The sequence below is a fragment of the Moesziomyces antarcticus genome, assembly GCF_000747765.1.
Source record: "Moesziomyces antarcticus DNA, scaffold: scaffold_v10064, strain JCM 10317, whole genome shotgun sequence".
Lineage (NCBI taxonomy): Eukaryota > Fungi > Basidiomycota > Ustilaginomycetes > Ustilaginales > Ustilaginaceae > Moesziomyces > Moesziomyces antarcticus.
The window spans coordinates 1-15,812 of record NW_014638946.1 but is presented as its reverse complement, the minus strand read 5'-3'; the positions used below and the strand labels follow the sequence as shown (position 1 = coordinate 15,812).

The following is a 15,812-nucleotide window of genomic DNA, read 5'->3' as shown; positions in this document are numbered from 1 at the left end:
AGCAGCAGCAGCAGCAGCAGCAGCAGCAGCAGCAGCGGCAGCATCGCCGAGAGGCCAGATGGGCAGCTGCAGCAGCGACCCTGAGCTCTTTCGGCTGCACCGCGCCGCACCGCACCGCACCGCACACACGTTTGCCTTGCATCGCTGCAGGCGGTTGGCAGCGCCATGAAAAAAGGGCTCGACGCGTCGCCTCGCTCGCCTGTCTGCTGCTCAACCGCCTCGGCTGCAGGGCGCGTAGCTGTCAAGCCTTCCGGGCCTTTTTGAAACACACACGGTCAGGGCGCTCGCTCTGCCTGTTCTGCCTTGCTCGCCTATGCGAAATCCCCCTTCCGCTCGGACTTCGCGTCGAAATGGCGAACTTTCGACGCACGCGCGAGGGCCACGTTTGGGTTGCTCTAACATTCTTTTCTTCGCAGGCTTAACAATCTCCCAAAAAGCGCGCGACCTCCACAGCCGACGAGGCACGCAAATAGAGAGGCTGTGACAGGGCCGAATGCATGCATTATTGGTCCACCCCCTTGGCTCGCTTGCAGCCCAGCCTCGCCCCGCACAGCAACGGACTCCTCCTTGATCGTCCCACCCACATCTCCACCATCACCACCGTACTGCTGCTGGTCACTGGCGTCCTTTAACTCGCTGCGACGCCCTGCAAGCCAGTCATGGCGCGCATCCGCCATCGCAAGGATGCCTGGGCCGTCTTTGCCTTTCTCATCGTCGTCCAGATCATCTGTCTTCGCGGCAGCCAACGCCTTCAGCACAGCCTAGCTCCGCAGTCGGTCTCACGACCCGCGCAGACATGGCTCAAGCGAGATGAGCCCCCATTGCTGCAGCCCTTGAAGCATACGACCACATCAACTCTGCACTCTCCAACGCCAACATCCCAACCTACTCCCGACCCGGATCATCCCACCACTCCCGCATGCCAGCCCATCCCCCTCGATCATTCCCCCAAACACATCTGCAACCATGTCATTCAGCACTGCTCCTCCTCCGGTCATTTCGACTATCTGCGCTTCTACTACTGCGCCGGCGTCGCACGTCACGACACTGATCACGACGAGCCCTCCCATCCATCGCCTCCCTCCACCCACCCCAGTCCACGCATCGGCATGTCGGCGCTTCGCTTCCTTCGCCTGCTCTGCATCCTCCTCTGGATGCTCTTCCTCTTCAGCTGGGTCGGCGTCGTCGCCAGCGACTTCTTCTGCCCCAACCTCAGCACCATCGCTTCGCGACTCGGCCTCAACGAGAGCACCGCCGGCGTCACCTTCCTCGCCTTTGGCAACGGTTCGCCCGACGTATTCTCCACCTTTGGCGCCATGAAGTCCGACTCGGGCTCGCTCGCCATCGGTGAACTCATCGGAGCCGCCTCGTTCATCGTCTCGGTCATCTCGGGCTCCATGATGCTCATCGCCCCCTTCAAGGTCAAGCCCTGGCCCTTCTGCCGCGACGTAGGCTTCTTCACCGTAGCCGTCGCCTTGACCTTAGCCTTCCTCTTCGATGGCAAACTCAGACGCATCGAGACCATCGCTCTCATCGCCCTCTACCTCCTCTACGCCACCACCGTCATCGTCGGCGCCTGGTGGCAGGAACGCACGCGCAGGCAAAAACGCAGACTCGCAGCCGCAAGGGAAGAGTTCGACTCCCAGCTCGACCACGCCTCCGTCCGCAGCCGTGCTAGCAGCCTCTCGGCCCAAAGCACGATACACGAACGTGACCGCAGTCGCCTTCTCGCCCCCCCTTCTCTCGACTCGTCACAACGCATGCCCAGCCCATCCGAGTACGACCCCGACTTTGACCCCTTCGAAAACTGGGCCAGCCAACGGGCCGCCCGCAGCGGCGCCTCCTCCCCGGATGCTTCCCGTCCAGCAAGTCGCGCGCCTTCCATCCACACCCCGGGATCAACCGCCTCGCGCTCAGTCACCAAGCCTTCGCTCAGCATCCGTCCCAACCTCGTCCCACGCCACTCGCTCCTATCGGCCATCGAGTTTCGCGACGTCGTTCAGAGCCTTCGCCGCGAAGCAAACGCAGATCGCTCCCAAGAGATCTTCCAGAGCTGGGACCCCGAGCGCTTCCTCGCCGCTCACCATCACCACCACCAGCACCAGCACCAGCACCAGCACCAGCACACCAATTCGCTCCTCACAAGGAGCACCTCGGGCGAAGCGCATCCCAGCAACGCTGCCTTCAACCAGAATCGCCACCGTCACAACCGCGTGCTCAGCCTAGGTCCCGGCGTGGGCTCCAGCGCCGGCCTCGCAAGGAGCGCCTCCACCGGCTCGGAACGTCGCCGTCTCACCTTCGGTGCCCACGACAGCGTCCAGCCCGCGTCCGCCCAAACAGACACAACGGCCACCACCTCGGTCGATGCCGCCAACGTTGAGGATCCGTGGAGGGAGCATCTGCCTGGAGACGCGTGCGAGCCGCTCATCTCGCCTGCGCTCCCGCTCGACGATGCCACGCAAGCACAACCTCACCACGACGACCTGCGCAAGTCATTACCCAAGCTGCAGATTCCACAGTGGGACACCAAGGCGGCGCGCAGCCAAGAGGCACGTCGCGTCCAAGCATCGCGTCAGCGCACCGATGCGACTAGCACGGGCACAGCAAGCAAGTACCGCGCCGATGCGCTGCCCAGCCAGAGGCGCATCCGCCCTGAGCGCTCGGCGGGCGGACTGGTGGCTTGGAAGGTGCGCGTCATCTTGAACGCGCTCTTTCCCTCGTTGCGCCACCTGCACTCCAAGTCGCTATTGGGCGCCTTTGTGAGCATTGCAACCTCGCCCGCCATTCTGCTGCTCAACCTCACGCTGCCGGTCGTCGACGACGACGCCGAACGAGCCGAGCGCGAGTGCGACACCGCTGAAGCCGACGGCATCGGTGCGGTGCGTCTCGAAGGCGACGAAGCCGACTTGCAGGCCGCAGCCGCCAACGAGGACGCCGAAGACTCGGTGACGTCGCCGTCTTCGCACACGGCAGCCTGGAGCGCCGAGGAGCGCGTTGAGGCCGAGGAAGACGCCGAACGCCAGGCGAATACGCAGCGCGACCGCGAGATCGCGTCTGCGTTGCGCCATCTGCCGTCGCTGGGCGGATCTCCGCTCTCGCTCGGAAGCGGACCGGAGAGCGGAAGCACCCTGCGATTCCCATCGGCGCAGTCGCCAATGCCAGTCGACTCGCAGACGCCATATGCTGGCAGCGCAGGCGGTTCGGACGCAGCCAGCTTTACGAGCTGCACAAGCAACGCGAGCTGCGAGGCCGAGGACCAGGAGATGAGACGGTCCATCCGTCGCTTTCTCATCCTGTGTCAGTGCGTGTGGGCGCCGACGTTTGTCACGTGGGCGATCGTCTCGTCGTCGGGCAGTCCGCGTCTGGGTCTGAAAGTAGGTATCGCTGCAGTGGCGGGCGCGATCATCGCGGGGTTAACCTTCATGGCGATGCGGCGCAAGGACGCGGGACATGCGCGCTACTCGGACCGGACGCTGTCGACGTTTGGCATGATCCGATGTTCGATGGGCTTTGTTGTTTCAGTGATGTGGATCATGTCGATCGTCGACGAGGTGGTGTCGATCCTGCAGACGGTCGGCATCATCGTGGGGCTGTCCGACGCCATCCTGGGCCTCACCGTGTTTGCGGTAGGCAACTCGCTGGGCGATCTGGTTGCCAATGTGACGATCGCGCGGCTAGGACATCCCGTGATGGCCATCAGCGCGTGCTTTGCCGGACCGATGCTCAACCTGCTGCTGGGCATCGGCATCTCGGGAACGTATCTGCTGTCCAGTTCCGGCCACAAGGGCAAATGGAGCCACGACGGTGCGCCGGGCATCTACCCGATCGACTTTAACCCGACGCTGCTCGTGTCTGGACTGGGGCTGCTCTTCATCCTGGTGGGCACGCTGATCGCGGTGCCGATGAACAACTTCCACCTCACGCGTCCGATCGGACTGGCCCTCATCGGCGCGTACGTGCTCATCATGACGCTCAACCTCTTGACCGAGGTTTTTTGGGCTCGAGGCCATTCTGTATCATAGAGCTCGCCATCTTCCCAATCGAATGCATTGGATTCGCCTCCCCCGGTCGACTTGGCTGAAGTTGGAGGAGTGTGGGGTATGGTGGAAGCGGCGGTATCGCACGAGAAAACTTGAATCTTGAAATGCTTAGGCAAGGCTCAGGGCGGATTTGTGCGCGCCGTCGTTGGTTGGCAGAGCAGCCCAGCGCAATTCAAGTTGAACGCGCGACCGATTCAAAATTGGAAGGCGGCGAGGCGAGTCGAGGCGGCGGGCGGATTAGAAATGATCGGAAGGTCCTTGGAAAGCGGCGAGAGAGAGAGAGAGAGAGAGGAAGGCGCTCACCTCCTCCATCGCCCGCCTGTCTCCACCTAACATCCGCGATACCACCATCACCCTTTCCCTACCGAGCCTCGGTGTGGTGTGCATTCTCTCTCTCTCGATCCTCAGACGACCGCGTGCTTTCCGACGCCTACAGCTAGCCTAGCCGTGTGTTTGTGGTCAACAGCACCCCAGCCGCAACCGTTGATTGCATCGGCGCACTCGAACTGCCCCACCCGCCACCCCTCACCTCCGACCTAATCTGCACACGCAGCTATCGACATCATCATGGCGCCTTCTCTCTTCCGCGCCGTCCGACCGGCTTCGCAGCTGTACCGATCCAGCGCACCCTCGTCGTCGCGTCTGCTCTCGACCACCGTGCGCCGCTCGCTCGCCACCGAGGCGGCCGACAAGGCGGTGCCCATCTCGCCCGCCACCTCCGCCTTCACCGTCGAGGAGCTGCACAGCCGCAGCGCACAGGAGATCCTCAGCGAGGGCGGCTCCAGAAAGGACCGCTCGCTCCGCCACTTTACCGTCAACTTTGGCCCCCAGCACCCCGCCGCCCACGGTGTGTTGCGTCTGATCCTCGAGCTCAACGGCGAGGAGATCCTGCGTACGGACGTGAGTGCAATTCTTCCAGGGAGCAGGAAGGCTGTTTACGATGACGTTCAACCACGCTGACGCTTTGAAATTATGCTGCTACAGCCCCACGTCGGTCTCTTGCACCGAGGCACGGAGAAGCTGATCGAGTACAAGACGTACACGCAGGCGCTGCCGTACTTTGACCGACTCGACTACGTTTCGATGATGACCAACGAGCTGTGCTACTCGCGCGCCGTGGAGAAGCTGCTCAACATCGAGGTGCCCGAGCGCGCCAAGTGGATCCGCACCATGTTTGGCGAGATCACGCGCATCCTCAACCACTGCATGGCCGTCCTCTCGCACGTCATGGACGTCGGTGGTCTGACGCCCTTCCTGTGGGCGTTCGAGGAGCGTGAGAAGCTCATGGAGTTCTACGAGCGCGTGTCGGGTGCGCGTCTGCACGCCGCCTACGTGCGTCCCGGTGGTGTGGCGTACGACCTGCCGCCCGGCCTGCTGGACGACATCTACAAGTGGGCGACGCAGTTCGGCTCGCGCGTTGACGAGATCGAGGAGGTGGTGACGGGCAACCGTATCTGGAAGGGCCGCACCATTGGCATCGGCAAGGTCACCGCACAGGAGGCGCTCGACTACGGCTTCTCCGGCGTCATGCTGCGTGGCTCGGGTATCCCCTGGGACATCCGCAAGGTGGCGCCGTACGACGCCTACGACCAGGTGGAGTTCGACGTGCCCGTGGGCAAGAACGGCGACTGCTACGACCGATACCTCTGCCGCGTCGAGGAGTTCCGCCAGTCGCTGCGCATCATCGAGCAGTGCCTCAACAAGATGCCCGCGGGCCAGATCAAGGTGGACGACCACAAGCTCGTGCCGCCGCCGCGTGCCACCATGAAGGAGAGCATGGAGTCGCTCATCCACCACTTTAAGCTCTTCTCCGAGGGCTACGCCGTGCCGCCCGGCGAGACGTACTCGGCCATCGAGGCTCCCAAGGGCGAGATGGGCGTCTACCTCGTCTCGGACGGCACCAACCGTCCGTACCGCTGCAAGATCCGCGCGCCCGGCTTCGCCCATCTCGCCGGCGCCGACTTTATGGCACGCCACCACTACATCCCCGACATGGTCGCCATCATCGGTACGCTCGACTTGGTGTTCGGTGAGGTCGACCGTTGATGCGCCTGTGGAAGCAAATAAACCCAGACTCGCTGCGTTCGTAGCTTGCAGCTAGCCCGTCTCTCTCTCGTTTGTATGTCGTCTCTAGAATGGCATTGCTTGCTTTTTTGACTGGCATGGGCGTTGTTCGATCCGTGCTGATTGCAGAGATGAAAATGAAGTTTGCGCCGCGCCTCCGTTGGACGGCGGGCGGAGATGCATCAGCGCGCAGAACACAGAATGCATTGAGAGCACGATGTCTGTTTGGTCTTGTGGATTGTAAATGTGTTCTTCGATCTTTGCTGCCTTCTTCCTTGGCGCATGAGCTTGCAACGAACCCTTTGGTGAGCTACAAAGAGCTGGGGGAGGAGTGATGGCTCGAGAAGGAATTTCCGGGTGGAGCTAGCAGTAGCGGAGGGGGTAAAAAAACGGGGCGGCGCAGGGGCGCGTGGCTTTTGCGCTGCGAAGCGAAGCGGAAAGAGTGACGAAAGCGAGTGTTGGAGTGCGAATTGCAAGCCGGGCTGCTTGCCATGCCGACACCACTCGAAGCGCTGCGCCACTTTGCGAGGTAGCAGAGCAACAGCATGCCCGACCGATGGCAGCGTCGTCGCAACGATGAACCTGCCCCCCGTGGCGCCGATGCAGACCGACGACAAGCCGACTTTCCCAACAAGGCAAGGCGCATCGACGACAGCAGTAGCCGCAGGGGAAGTGAGCGAGACGCTCACCGTCAACCTGCTGCGCCGTCGATAACGATTCGCGGTGTCGCAGCAAAGCAAGCCAGCCCGGATTTGCTGGATCGTCTTGCTCGCCGCACCGACGACGACGCGCCTGCCAAACGACCTGCAGGGGAGTCTGCACGCCCACAAGCAGAGGCTCGACGCGGAGGTGCAAAGCTCGCTCCTCGCGGCCAGTATGACGACACAGGCAGGAGGATGGACGCACCAACATCCAGCCATCGTGGCGATGCACACACCTCGCCGCGTCGGAGAGATGCAGATGGACGCCGGCATCGAGACCGTTCCCCTTCACCAGCGGCGCAGCGCCAACGCCGTCGAGACGACGACGAGCGGCACGACCGTCGGCGGGAAGCAAGGGGCTCGCATTCCACACGCCGTCGCAGCCCGAGCCCTGAGCATGCCAGCACTTCCGCACCGCGCTGGGATCGGGATCGATATGGTAGCTACGATCGACACCGCTCTCCACCCTCTCCACCCGACCGATACGCGTCGCAGTCTCGTCGTACTGCTCCAGCGCCGCGCGGGGGCGAAGCCGAATCGAGCCGCCGACGTCGCACACCTTCACCCACACGGTCGGACACGTCGAGCCGCTCGCGGCGTCGGGAGCGCGAACCGGAGCCGGTGCGCAAACCAGCCCGTGATCGACCTGCACGCTGGAAGCTGGATAGCCGCGAAGAGGAGCGGGCCACCGAGCGGAGAGATGCAGGTCGAGAGCGCAGGCGGTCACCCGAGCCACGTCGACCCAGGACACCACCGCGCATCGGTCGCGACGACGAGGCGGACGACCGCGGACACGTGCTGTCGCGCAAGTCCGCACCCAGCCGTGCGGCGGAGCAGGAGCAGAACGGCGCGCGCAGAGAGGCGGAGGCGGAGCTGCGCAGTGTGCGTGGCAGCGGGTGGCAGACCGTACGTCCTGGCTCGCGCAACGGCAAAAGCAGTCGTGACGATGATCGCTCTGCACCGACCGCGCCCGTGGAAGCAGTGCGGGCCGAGGCAGGGGAGGCGTACGAGAGCATCCAACAGGTGGGCGAGGGGACGTACGGGCAGGTGTTCAAAGCGCGCTCCGAACGCACGGGCGCTGTGGTGGCGCTGAAAAAGATCCGGATGGATAGCGAAAAGGACGGGTTTCCCGTGACGGCGATGCGCGAGATCAAGCTGCTGCAGGCGCTGCGGCACGAGAATGTGGTGCGGCTGCACGAGATGATGGTGACGCGCGGCTCGGTGTATATGGTGTTCGAGTACATGGAGCACGATCTCAACGGCATCCTTGCTCACCCTCAAGTGCAGTTCACGCCTGCGCATCTCAAGTCGCTTGCTACTCAGCTGCTATCGGGCCTGGCGTATCTGCATCGCAAGGCGGTACTTCATCGCGACCTGAAGGGGTCCAATATCCTGCTCAACAACCAGGGCCGTCTCAAGCTCGCCGATTTCGGGCTCGCCAGGATGTACGCCAAGCGGCGGCAGGGCGACTACACCAACCGCGTCGTCACACTGTGGTACCGTCCACCGGAGCTTCTGTTCGGCGCGACCCAGTACGGATCCGAGGTGGACATGTGGGGTGCCGGGTGCATCTTCCTCGAGCTGTTTGTCAAGAAGCCTGTCTTTCAGGGCGAGAGCGAGCTGGGTCAGATCCACTCGATCACCGACGTGCTCGGTCCCGTCACGGTCGAAGCGTGGCGCGACGCGGACAAGCTGGCGTGGTACGAGATGGTGAAGCCTCCCGCGCGCGATGGCGAGACCGAAGCAAGGGACTACGTCAAGGCGGCTTTTGGCAAGTACATGCCCGATGCAGCACTCGAAGTGGCCAGGGGTCTGCTCACGTACGATCCGCAGCAGCGGTGGTCGGCACAACAGGCATTGCAGGCGGCTTACTTTAGCGAAGAACCCCACGCCGAGCCGCCAGCGGGGCTGCTGTCGGCGCTCGAGGGAGAGTGGCACGAATACGAGTCGCGCCGCGCCAAGAAGAAGGCGTCTGCGCAGCCGCCACCGGAGGCCATCGCTGGCCCAGAGCGGACGGGCGCGGCAACTACAGCGCAAAGCTCTCATCCTGTAGCATAAGAGCACACGAGCATCTGCAATTCAGCTTCTCGATTGCCATTGCACATTGTGAGGGAGGATGTGGGGAGCAAGCATGGCAGTGTGGAGGGCGGGGCGAATTTTCGAGGAAAAGCTGTTAGAAAGAAGGATTGTGACAGCTGCAAACGGGAGCGCGGGCTCGATCGGCTGGGCTAAGCGGTGCGGATTTAGGGGAGCAGCAGCGCAACGACGTCGCTGTACATGCGCCGCCTCTCGATCGAGGCTGACCCGCCATCCAAAATCCAAGCCAAATCCAAAATCCAAATTGGGCAAATTGAGCAACGGCGCGCGCGCGCGAGAGTCGAGACTGGTCACCCGCCGCGCTGCACTCCCAATGCGGCTTCAAAATGGCGTTGGGGAAAGGACCCCTTTTTGGCTCTCTGGCTCAGCTGACCCTGGCAGGGATGGGATCGTCGCCGGCTGCCCTCCACCCTTTTCTCGAGGCGAGGCGCAGCGTACGCGGCCAGTTGGAGAGGACTGCATGCAGCCGCTCACTCACACCGCCCAGCTGCCGCTCGCTCGCCAAGCCGAGAGAGAGAGAACCCTGCCGCATCGAATCAGCCCAACGGCTGCTCCACACCCCGGCCGCAACTCAGCACAGCTCAGCGCTATCTCTCTCGCGGTCCATCCGCACTGGCCCGCTGCTCATCCTCTGTGGCTGGCTGCGTATAATCGGCTGAGCGCCGCTTCCCCCTCTCCTCCCTCCTCCACCATCCTCCTCAACGCCCACTCATCTCTCCCCTCTCTCCAATTTAGGAGTGGCACAATGAAGCTCAATCTCTCGCTCACGTTTGTCGCCGCACTCGCCACCGCCTTTGCCGGCGTCGAGGCGGGCGTGCACAAGGCCAAGCTGCAGAAGGTGACGCCCTCGCGCGAGCTCACCCTCGAGGGCCTCGCCGCCCAGGCCGAGGTGCTCCAGCTCAAGTACGGCGGCGGTGCCTCCAAGAAGCAGGCGCCCTTCGCCGCCAACCCGGAGCACGACTTTAGCATCCAGCCCATCGCGCCCAAGGACTCGGCCTCGGCGTGGTATGCCGAAGCCAAGAAGGGCCACGGCGTGCCCCTCACCGACTTCCTCAACGCCCAGTACTTTTGCGACATCTCGCTCGGCACCCCCGCCCAGGAGTTCAAGGTGATCCTCGACACCGGCTCCTCCAACCTCTGGGTGCCCTCCACCAAGTGCTCCTCCATCGCCTGCTTCCTCCACAAGAAGTACGACAGCTCCGCCTCGTCCAGCTACAAGAAGAACGGCACCGAGTTCAAGATCCAGTACGGCTCCGGTTCCATGGAGGGCATCGTCTCGAACGACGTGCTCAAGATCGGCGACCTCACCATCAAGGGTCAGGACTTCGCCGAGGCCACCAGCGAGCCTGGCCTGGCGTTCGCCTTTGGCAAGTTTGACGGCATCCTGGGCCTGGCGTACGACACGATCTCGGTCAACGGCATCGTACCGCCCATGTACCAGATGATCGACCAGGGCCTGCTTGATGCGCCCCAGGTGTCGTTCTACCTCGGCTCCTCGGAGGCCGACGGCGGCGAGGCGGTGTTTGGCGGCATCGACGACTCGCACTACACGGGCAAGATCCACTGGGCGCCCGTCAAGCGCAAGGGCTACTGGGAGGTGGCGCTGGACAAGCTCGCGCTCGGAGATGAGGAGCTCGAGCTCGACAACGGCTCGGCCGCCATCGACACGGGCACCTCGCTCATCGCCATGGCCACCGACACCGCCGAGATCCTCAACGCCGAGATCGGCGCCACCAAGTCGTGGAACGGCCAGTACTCGGTGGACTGCGAAAAGGTCAAGGACCTGCCGCCGCTCACGTTCTACATTGACGGCAAGCCGTTCAAGCTCGAGGGCAAGGACTATGTGCTCGAGGTGCAGGGCTCGTGCATCTCGAGCTTCTCGGGCATCAACTTGCCCGGCCCGCTCGCCGATATGCTGATTGTCGGCGACGTCTTCCTCAGGAAGTACTACTCGGTGTATGATCTCGGCAGGAACGCTGTTGGTCTCGCCGAGGCCAAGTGAGAATCACCCCCCTCTGCTTCCCTTTTTCCCTTGAGCTCTGACTCTGTCAAGGCGATGCCGGCGCGTGTCCTTGGGTCATGGCGTGCGGCAGCGCTCGAACCATCGCATACATGCACATGCTAAGCAATACGAATGATTGGTCTTTTGATTCTAAGCATGATCGCATCCGAACATGCGCTGGGCAATGCAGATGTGGGATCGCTGCTTGATCTGAACAATGTCGATGCAGCTGCTGGGGAGAATGTGTGGCTGGGTACTGCGAAGGTGGGGTTCTGCAATCGAATCGGTCTGCACAAGCTGTGTCCGCCCCAAGGCGTGCGTGGAACGTGGCTCAAGCTGGTGTGGGCGGATCTGTCGCTCAGTAAACGGAAAACCGCTTTGACACGGCGTGCTTTGTCGTCTGATGCCCTGGCCAGAGGTCGTGGGGCAACAGCTTACGCCAGCACCGCCAGGACCGCCACCGCAGCGATTCGCACTGTGTGGTCTTGTGCATCGTACCTATTCTTTGCATCGACTTGTTCGGTGGCCACCACATCGAAACACTTCGGACCACATGGGGAAAGATTGAGTCATGTGTGTGTGATACAGAGGTAGAGGCTCAGGCTTGAACAGAGGCTGGTGCAGGATCCCGACGAGTGTCCAGACCGGTGTCGAGTGGAGCTCCCACGCGTTGATCTGATCTCTCGTCAGCGACGGTGGCAAGGACAGCGCCTCAAGTCCTGCCCACTTTTGGAGACCATCGGCACGCAGGCGCAAGCATTCCAAACCCGCTAAACACTCCATGAAACCACTTGGCGGCTGTCCGACAGGTTCTCACTTGTCCCGTTAGGAACGCCAATCAAGCTGCTGCGACGGATCGGTGACTCGGCATGCGAAGGTCTGTCTCACGCTGCGGACAGGTCGTCTCTCGAAAGAGGTTTGGTGAGGCTAAGCGATAGCTCGTACGCCAGAGTTTGGTGTTGAATAGCGAGCTGGGTCCAGATAGCTACTCGTGGTGACGCTATAAACAACATGCCGTCCCGGCGCGTGGCGGCGTGGCAGTGAGCTTTGGCATTGCTGAGCCTGTGTGCCGCACTCTGAAAAGCGGGAGGCAGGGGTTCAAGGAGGTTCCGATGCGCGGTGTTGGGCGTCTGGCCGCGTGGGCAAAGTGGAGCAATTTACGCGTCTGGGCGGCAGCCCGACTCGGACGCGTTTCCGCGCACGTCGAGCCAAAAAAAGCACAACCCCAACACTTTCTTCCACCACCATCCCCCCCACCACGACTCGCAGCAATGTTGGGCGATGCGGCGCTCAAGCTCGTGACCGAATCCAAGGCGTGTCTAAACCTGGACACCGTCAAACCATACAAGTAAGTCTTCGTTCCCCCACCCTGCCTTTTGGACACATGCTGACGATGTGGAATAGTGATGAGCTGGTGCGGATGTTGGTGTTGGAAACCAAGCAGCTGCACACACACATGCAGTCGCTGCTCTCTCTGCTCGAGACATCAACCGCTGTCGAAGTGGCGGGCTTGCAGTCGCAGCTGCTGATGCTGCATCTGGTGGTGCAGACCAACAAACGCGCGCTGCTGATCTACCACAATGTGCGCACGGATCTGCTCACCTCGGCACTCAACAACGCACACTCGCTACCGACACTCCTAGCAAGGTCACCGGCGATGAAGGCCGGATTGGCCCCACACGAGATCGAGTACCTCAAACACTACGCTGGGCTTATCCAGACCGTCAAGGTCGACTACATGCACTCGGCACCCAGTCTTCAGTTGGATATCATGGATCAACATCCCGATGAAAGACCGCCGACGAATTTGCTCGTGACCATCAAGGTGCTCAAGCCGTTGAACGATGTGTGGCTGAGCCATGCACAGTCGGCGCCCAGCTCGTTTCAGAAGGATCAGACGCTCACCATCAGCCATGCGGACGTAAGACCGCTCATCAATAGAGGATGGGTGGCGCTCGTCGATAGCGACCCGTAGATGGAGCGGCGCAGGCAATACCAGCAACCAAGTCGGAATCCGGGCGCTGCATCCTCGCGGGCCTTGCAATGGAGCGCGCGGCAGGGCAGCGCGGTGCACTCGAGCCACGGCTCAGGCTTGGCTCTCTGCATCATCGCTCGGATCCGGCGCAATTCGCACCAGAAGTGGCGGCGCGCGGCTTGGCACGGCGCCTCGAATGGCTCTCGTAGGACACAGAATGCATCCAACCAAGTCTGCATCAAGCGCGCTCACGGTTAGCGCCGTCAATCGGACCCTCCAGCAAGGCGCGCGCCGCACTCCAACGCACGTACTGCTTCGATCTTTCCAGACCCGCCAGGCATCCTCGCGACAAGCTCGAGCTCACACGGTCGACATCCATGACAGCGATTCGCAAGCTTTGCGTCCAAACCAACAGCCGCCGTCGGCGGGGTCCCATTCTCCAAGCCAGGCGGTCTGTGCTGCAGACACTCGCCGCGAGCAGACAAGACGCCATGCGACGCTCTCGCAACACACATGGCACGGCGCCGACCATGTGTGCCTTCAGCCACCGAGGCGCGCACCAGGCCGCGAGGCGGTGTCGCCCACCGAGGGCGAGAGCCGGTAGACGTCGAATCGTAAGACGCCGTCGACCATTGGCTCCATCCCAGCCAGGCGGTCTTGCACTGCAGACGACCGGTATCACAAGCAACAGTCGCGCGCCACGCTTCTTCGTAAGACATACAAATTTGCATCATTAAAATAAACAGTCAACTACGCCGCTTCGCCGTCTGCGTCGAGGTCGCTCGATTCGTGCGAGGCGTCCTCTGCGGGGGCCGGGCCGGTACGCGCCATGTTGGGACGGTAGGTGTTGGATCGTGCGCGCCCGCCTGCGGCCTCGTTGTCGGATGCACCGGCGGCGTCGTTGTCGCGGTCGAACGATGTGCGCTGCGTGGGGGTTTGGCCGCAGAAGGCGTCCTCGTCAAACGCTGCCAGTCGCCCAGCCCTCAGTGCGGTGGGCTCGCTGTCGCGGCGCAGATCATGCTGGGAGGTCTCGCTCCTCTCGGCAGGCGCGGCGTAATCGTGCGAGCCAGGGTGGCTGGAGAACGGTGCGAGGGCGTCGAGTGCGAACGGCGCGTCCAGGGCGGGTGCAGGCGCAGGCGCACTCTGGCCGGCCATGCACGACTCGCCCACGTACGAAGGTCCGGCGTGCATGGGCGGCAGACCGTACGCCATGCGGTTGTCCCAATCGAACGACGTGCGCTGGCCACCCTCCATGTTGCCATCACCCATGGCGATGGCGGGAGGTGCCAGACCCGCGTACGAGCCCGTGTCGATACGAAGCGTACCCAGATCCACCGAGCTGCCCAGCCCCGAACGCGGGCTTGCCTCGATCGACGACGACACGCCGTACGGGCTGTAGCCGAGCAGCTGTCGACCCGTGCTGTCGAGCGATGCCTCGGATAGGTTGGTCGACACGCTGGCGGGGCTGTCGAACTCCCATGCCTCGGCGCCTGCGCGCGGCGCGCGGAAATGCTGCCACGCCGCCGTCTTGGGCAGCGGCGACGCCACCCCACCCATCCCAGCAGCATGCATCGGCATCGGAACCACATTGCCGTATGCGTCCGTACCGCCAAATGCCGCAGAGCCGTCGATCGGAGGCGTCAAAGGGTCCATCGCGCGCATCCCCAGCGGCTGGATCAGCCCAAAGTTGTCCGCCGTCGAGCCCGAGCCTGTGGGGATATCGCCTGCAGCGCGGCGTTCGGCGTCGCGGAACATGATTCGACGCTCCAGCACCTCGTTGCACCGAGCTAGCGCCTGCACTGCGCTGCGCAGCTCCTCGTACGGCCCGTTGAGGATGTGACGGCTGACCGTCATCGCCTGGTGGTCCTCCGTGAAGTCCTCGCATTGACGCCAGCTCACCTTGGGCTCCTCGCCCATGCCGCCCTTGGCTGGTGCGGAGCGGAAGACCTCCATAAAGAAGGTTGGCGGCCGTTCGAGGTCGATCACGAACCGGCCCAGCGGCACGCGCACGCCCTCGGCACGCTCGGCGATCGACGGGCTCAGCGGCCCGTCAAAGTGCGCGCTGCGAATCGACGTCCAGGGCACCTCGAGCTTGAATCCGATCGATTCGCTCGTCAAGTACCAAGTCAGCGATTGCAGCCGGCGCGAAAAGAAGCAAATCAGCGGCGACACGCGGCGCCACGTGCCGATGCACAACGCCGATGTGGGGATGGCGGTGACCGACGGCGTGGGATCGCCAGCATCGCGCGATGAGCGGCTCGACATGCCGCTGCCACCGCCACGGTAGGCCGACTTGTCGTCCGTGCGCAGGCTGTAGCTCTTCTTGCGGCCGCTGTCCGAGCCGGCATCGCCGCGCCGTTCGATCGTCTTGACCTTGGCACGTCGGTTCTGGAACCACACCTGGACGCTGCGCTCGGGCATGCGCAGCTTGCGCGACAGCTCGAGCCGGATGCGACCCGTGGGGTTGCGGTTCTTCTCGAAGAACGCCTCGAGGCTGCGCAGCTGCTCGGGCGTACACTTGTTGCGCTTCTTGCGTCCGCGCGGTCGAAACGCCGCAGACAGCTTCTTCTTCTCGGGAGGCAAATCCGAGTCGGTGCTGTCCTCGTAGGAGTCGTTGTCCGCGCTCGAAGCCGCCTGGAAGGGGAGATTCTCGATCAGCGCCAGCCCGTCCAGCGCGTCCGAAGGCCGCCCCTCACCCGAGGTATGCTCGGCCAGCTCCAGATGGCCGTCGAGGCCGATCGCCAGGCCCGAGTCGTCCTTGAGCCCGAGCGAGTTGGAAGCACCACCGTAGCCGTAATCCAGATCAAACGCAGCATGATTTGAAACGGGCTGCGAATAGTGAAGATGTTGCTGAGCGGGAGCGGGATCCCAAAATTGTTGTTGCTGCTGTTGAGAATGGTATTGCTGCTGCTGCTGCTGCTGCTGCTGCTGCT

At 62.9% G+C, this 15,812-nt stretch overlaps 5 protein-coding genes across 5 annotated transcripts, besides 1 other annotated feature; all 5 read left to right on the top strand.

The window, feature by feature from the left end:
- Window positions 1–659: 659 nt before the first annotated feature.
- On the top strand, window positions 660–4,022 carry PAN0_064d6549 (sodium/calcium exchanger protein; the record flags this gene model as incomplete). The annotated part of the gene is made up of 1 exon (XM_014798014.1): window positions 660–4,022. The coding sequence occupies one exon, from the start codon at window positions 660–662 to the stop codon at window positions 4,020–4,022; it is 3,363 nt and encodes a 1,120-aa protein (XP_014653500.1).
- A 585-nt stretch (window positions 4,023–4,607) lies between these two features.
- Window positions 4,608–6,086, top strand: PAN0_064d6548 (NADH-ubiquinone oxidoreductase; the record flags this gene model as incomplete). Its single annotated transcript, XM_014798013.1, has 2 exons — window positions 4,608–4,940; window positions 5,025–6,086. The coding sequence occupies 2 exons, from the start codon at window positions 4,608–4,610 to the stop codon at window positions 6,084–6,086; spliced, it is 1,395 nt and encodes a 464-aa protein (XP_014653499.1).
- A 563-nt stretch (window positions 6,087–6,649) lies between these two features.
- On the top strand, window positions 6,650–8,863 carry PAN0_064d6547 (pkinase-domain-containing protein; the record flags this gene model as incomplete). Its single annotated transcript, XM_014798012.1, has 1 exon — window positions 6,650–8,863. The coding sequence occupies one exon, from the start codon at window positions 6,650–6,652 to the stop codon at window positions 8,861–8,863; it is 2,214 nt and encodes a 737-aa protein (XP_014653498.1).
- A 784-nt stretch (window positions 8,864–9,647) lies between these two features.
- PAN0_064d6546 (endopeptidase) lies at window positions 9,648–10,904 on the top strand (the record flags this gene model as incomplete). The annotated part of the gene is made up of 1 exon (XM_014798011.1): window positions 9,648–10,904. One exon carries the CDS (start codon window positions 9,648–9,650, stop codon window positions 10,902–10,904), a length of 1,257 nt encoding a protein of 418 aa, XP_014653497.1.
- Window positions 10,905–12,175: 1,271 nt separating this feature from the next.
- PAN0_064d6545 (GINS complex, Psf1 component) lies at window positions 12,176–12,879 on the top strand (the record flags this gene model as incomplete). Its single annotated transcript, XM_014798010.1, has 2 exons — window positions 12,176–12,252; window positions 12,309–12,879. The coding sequence occupies 2 exons, from the start codon at window positions 12,176–12,178 to the stop codon at window positions 12,877–12,879; spliced, it is 648 nt and encodes a 215-aa protein (XP_014653496.1).
- A 750-nt stretch (window positions 12,880–13,629) lies between these two features.
- Window positions 13,630–15,812: a sequence feature (In-frame stop codon was detected at splice-junction site;~hypothetical protein).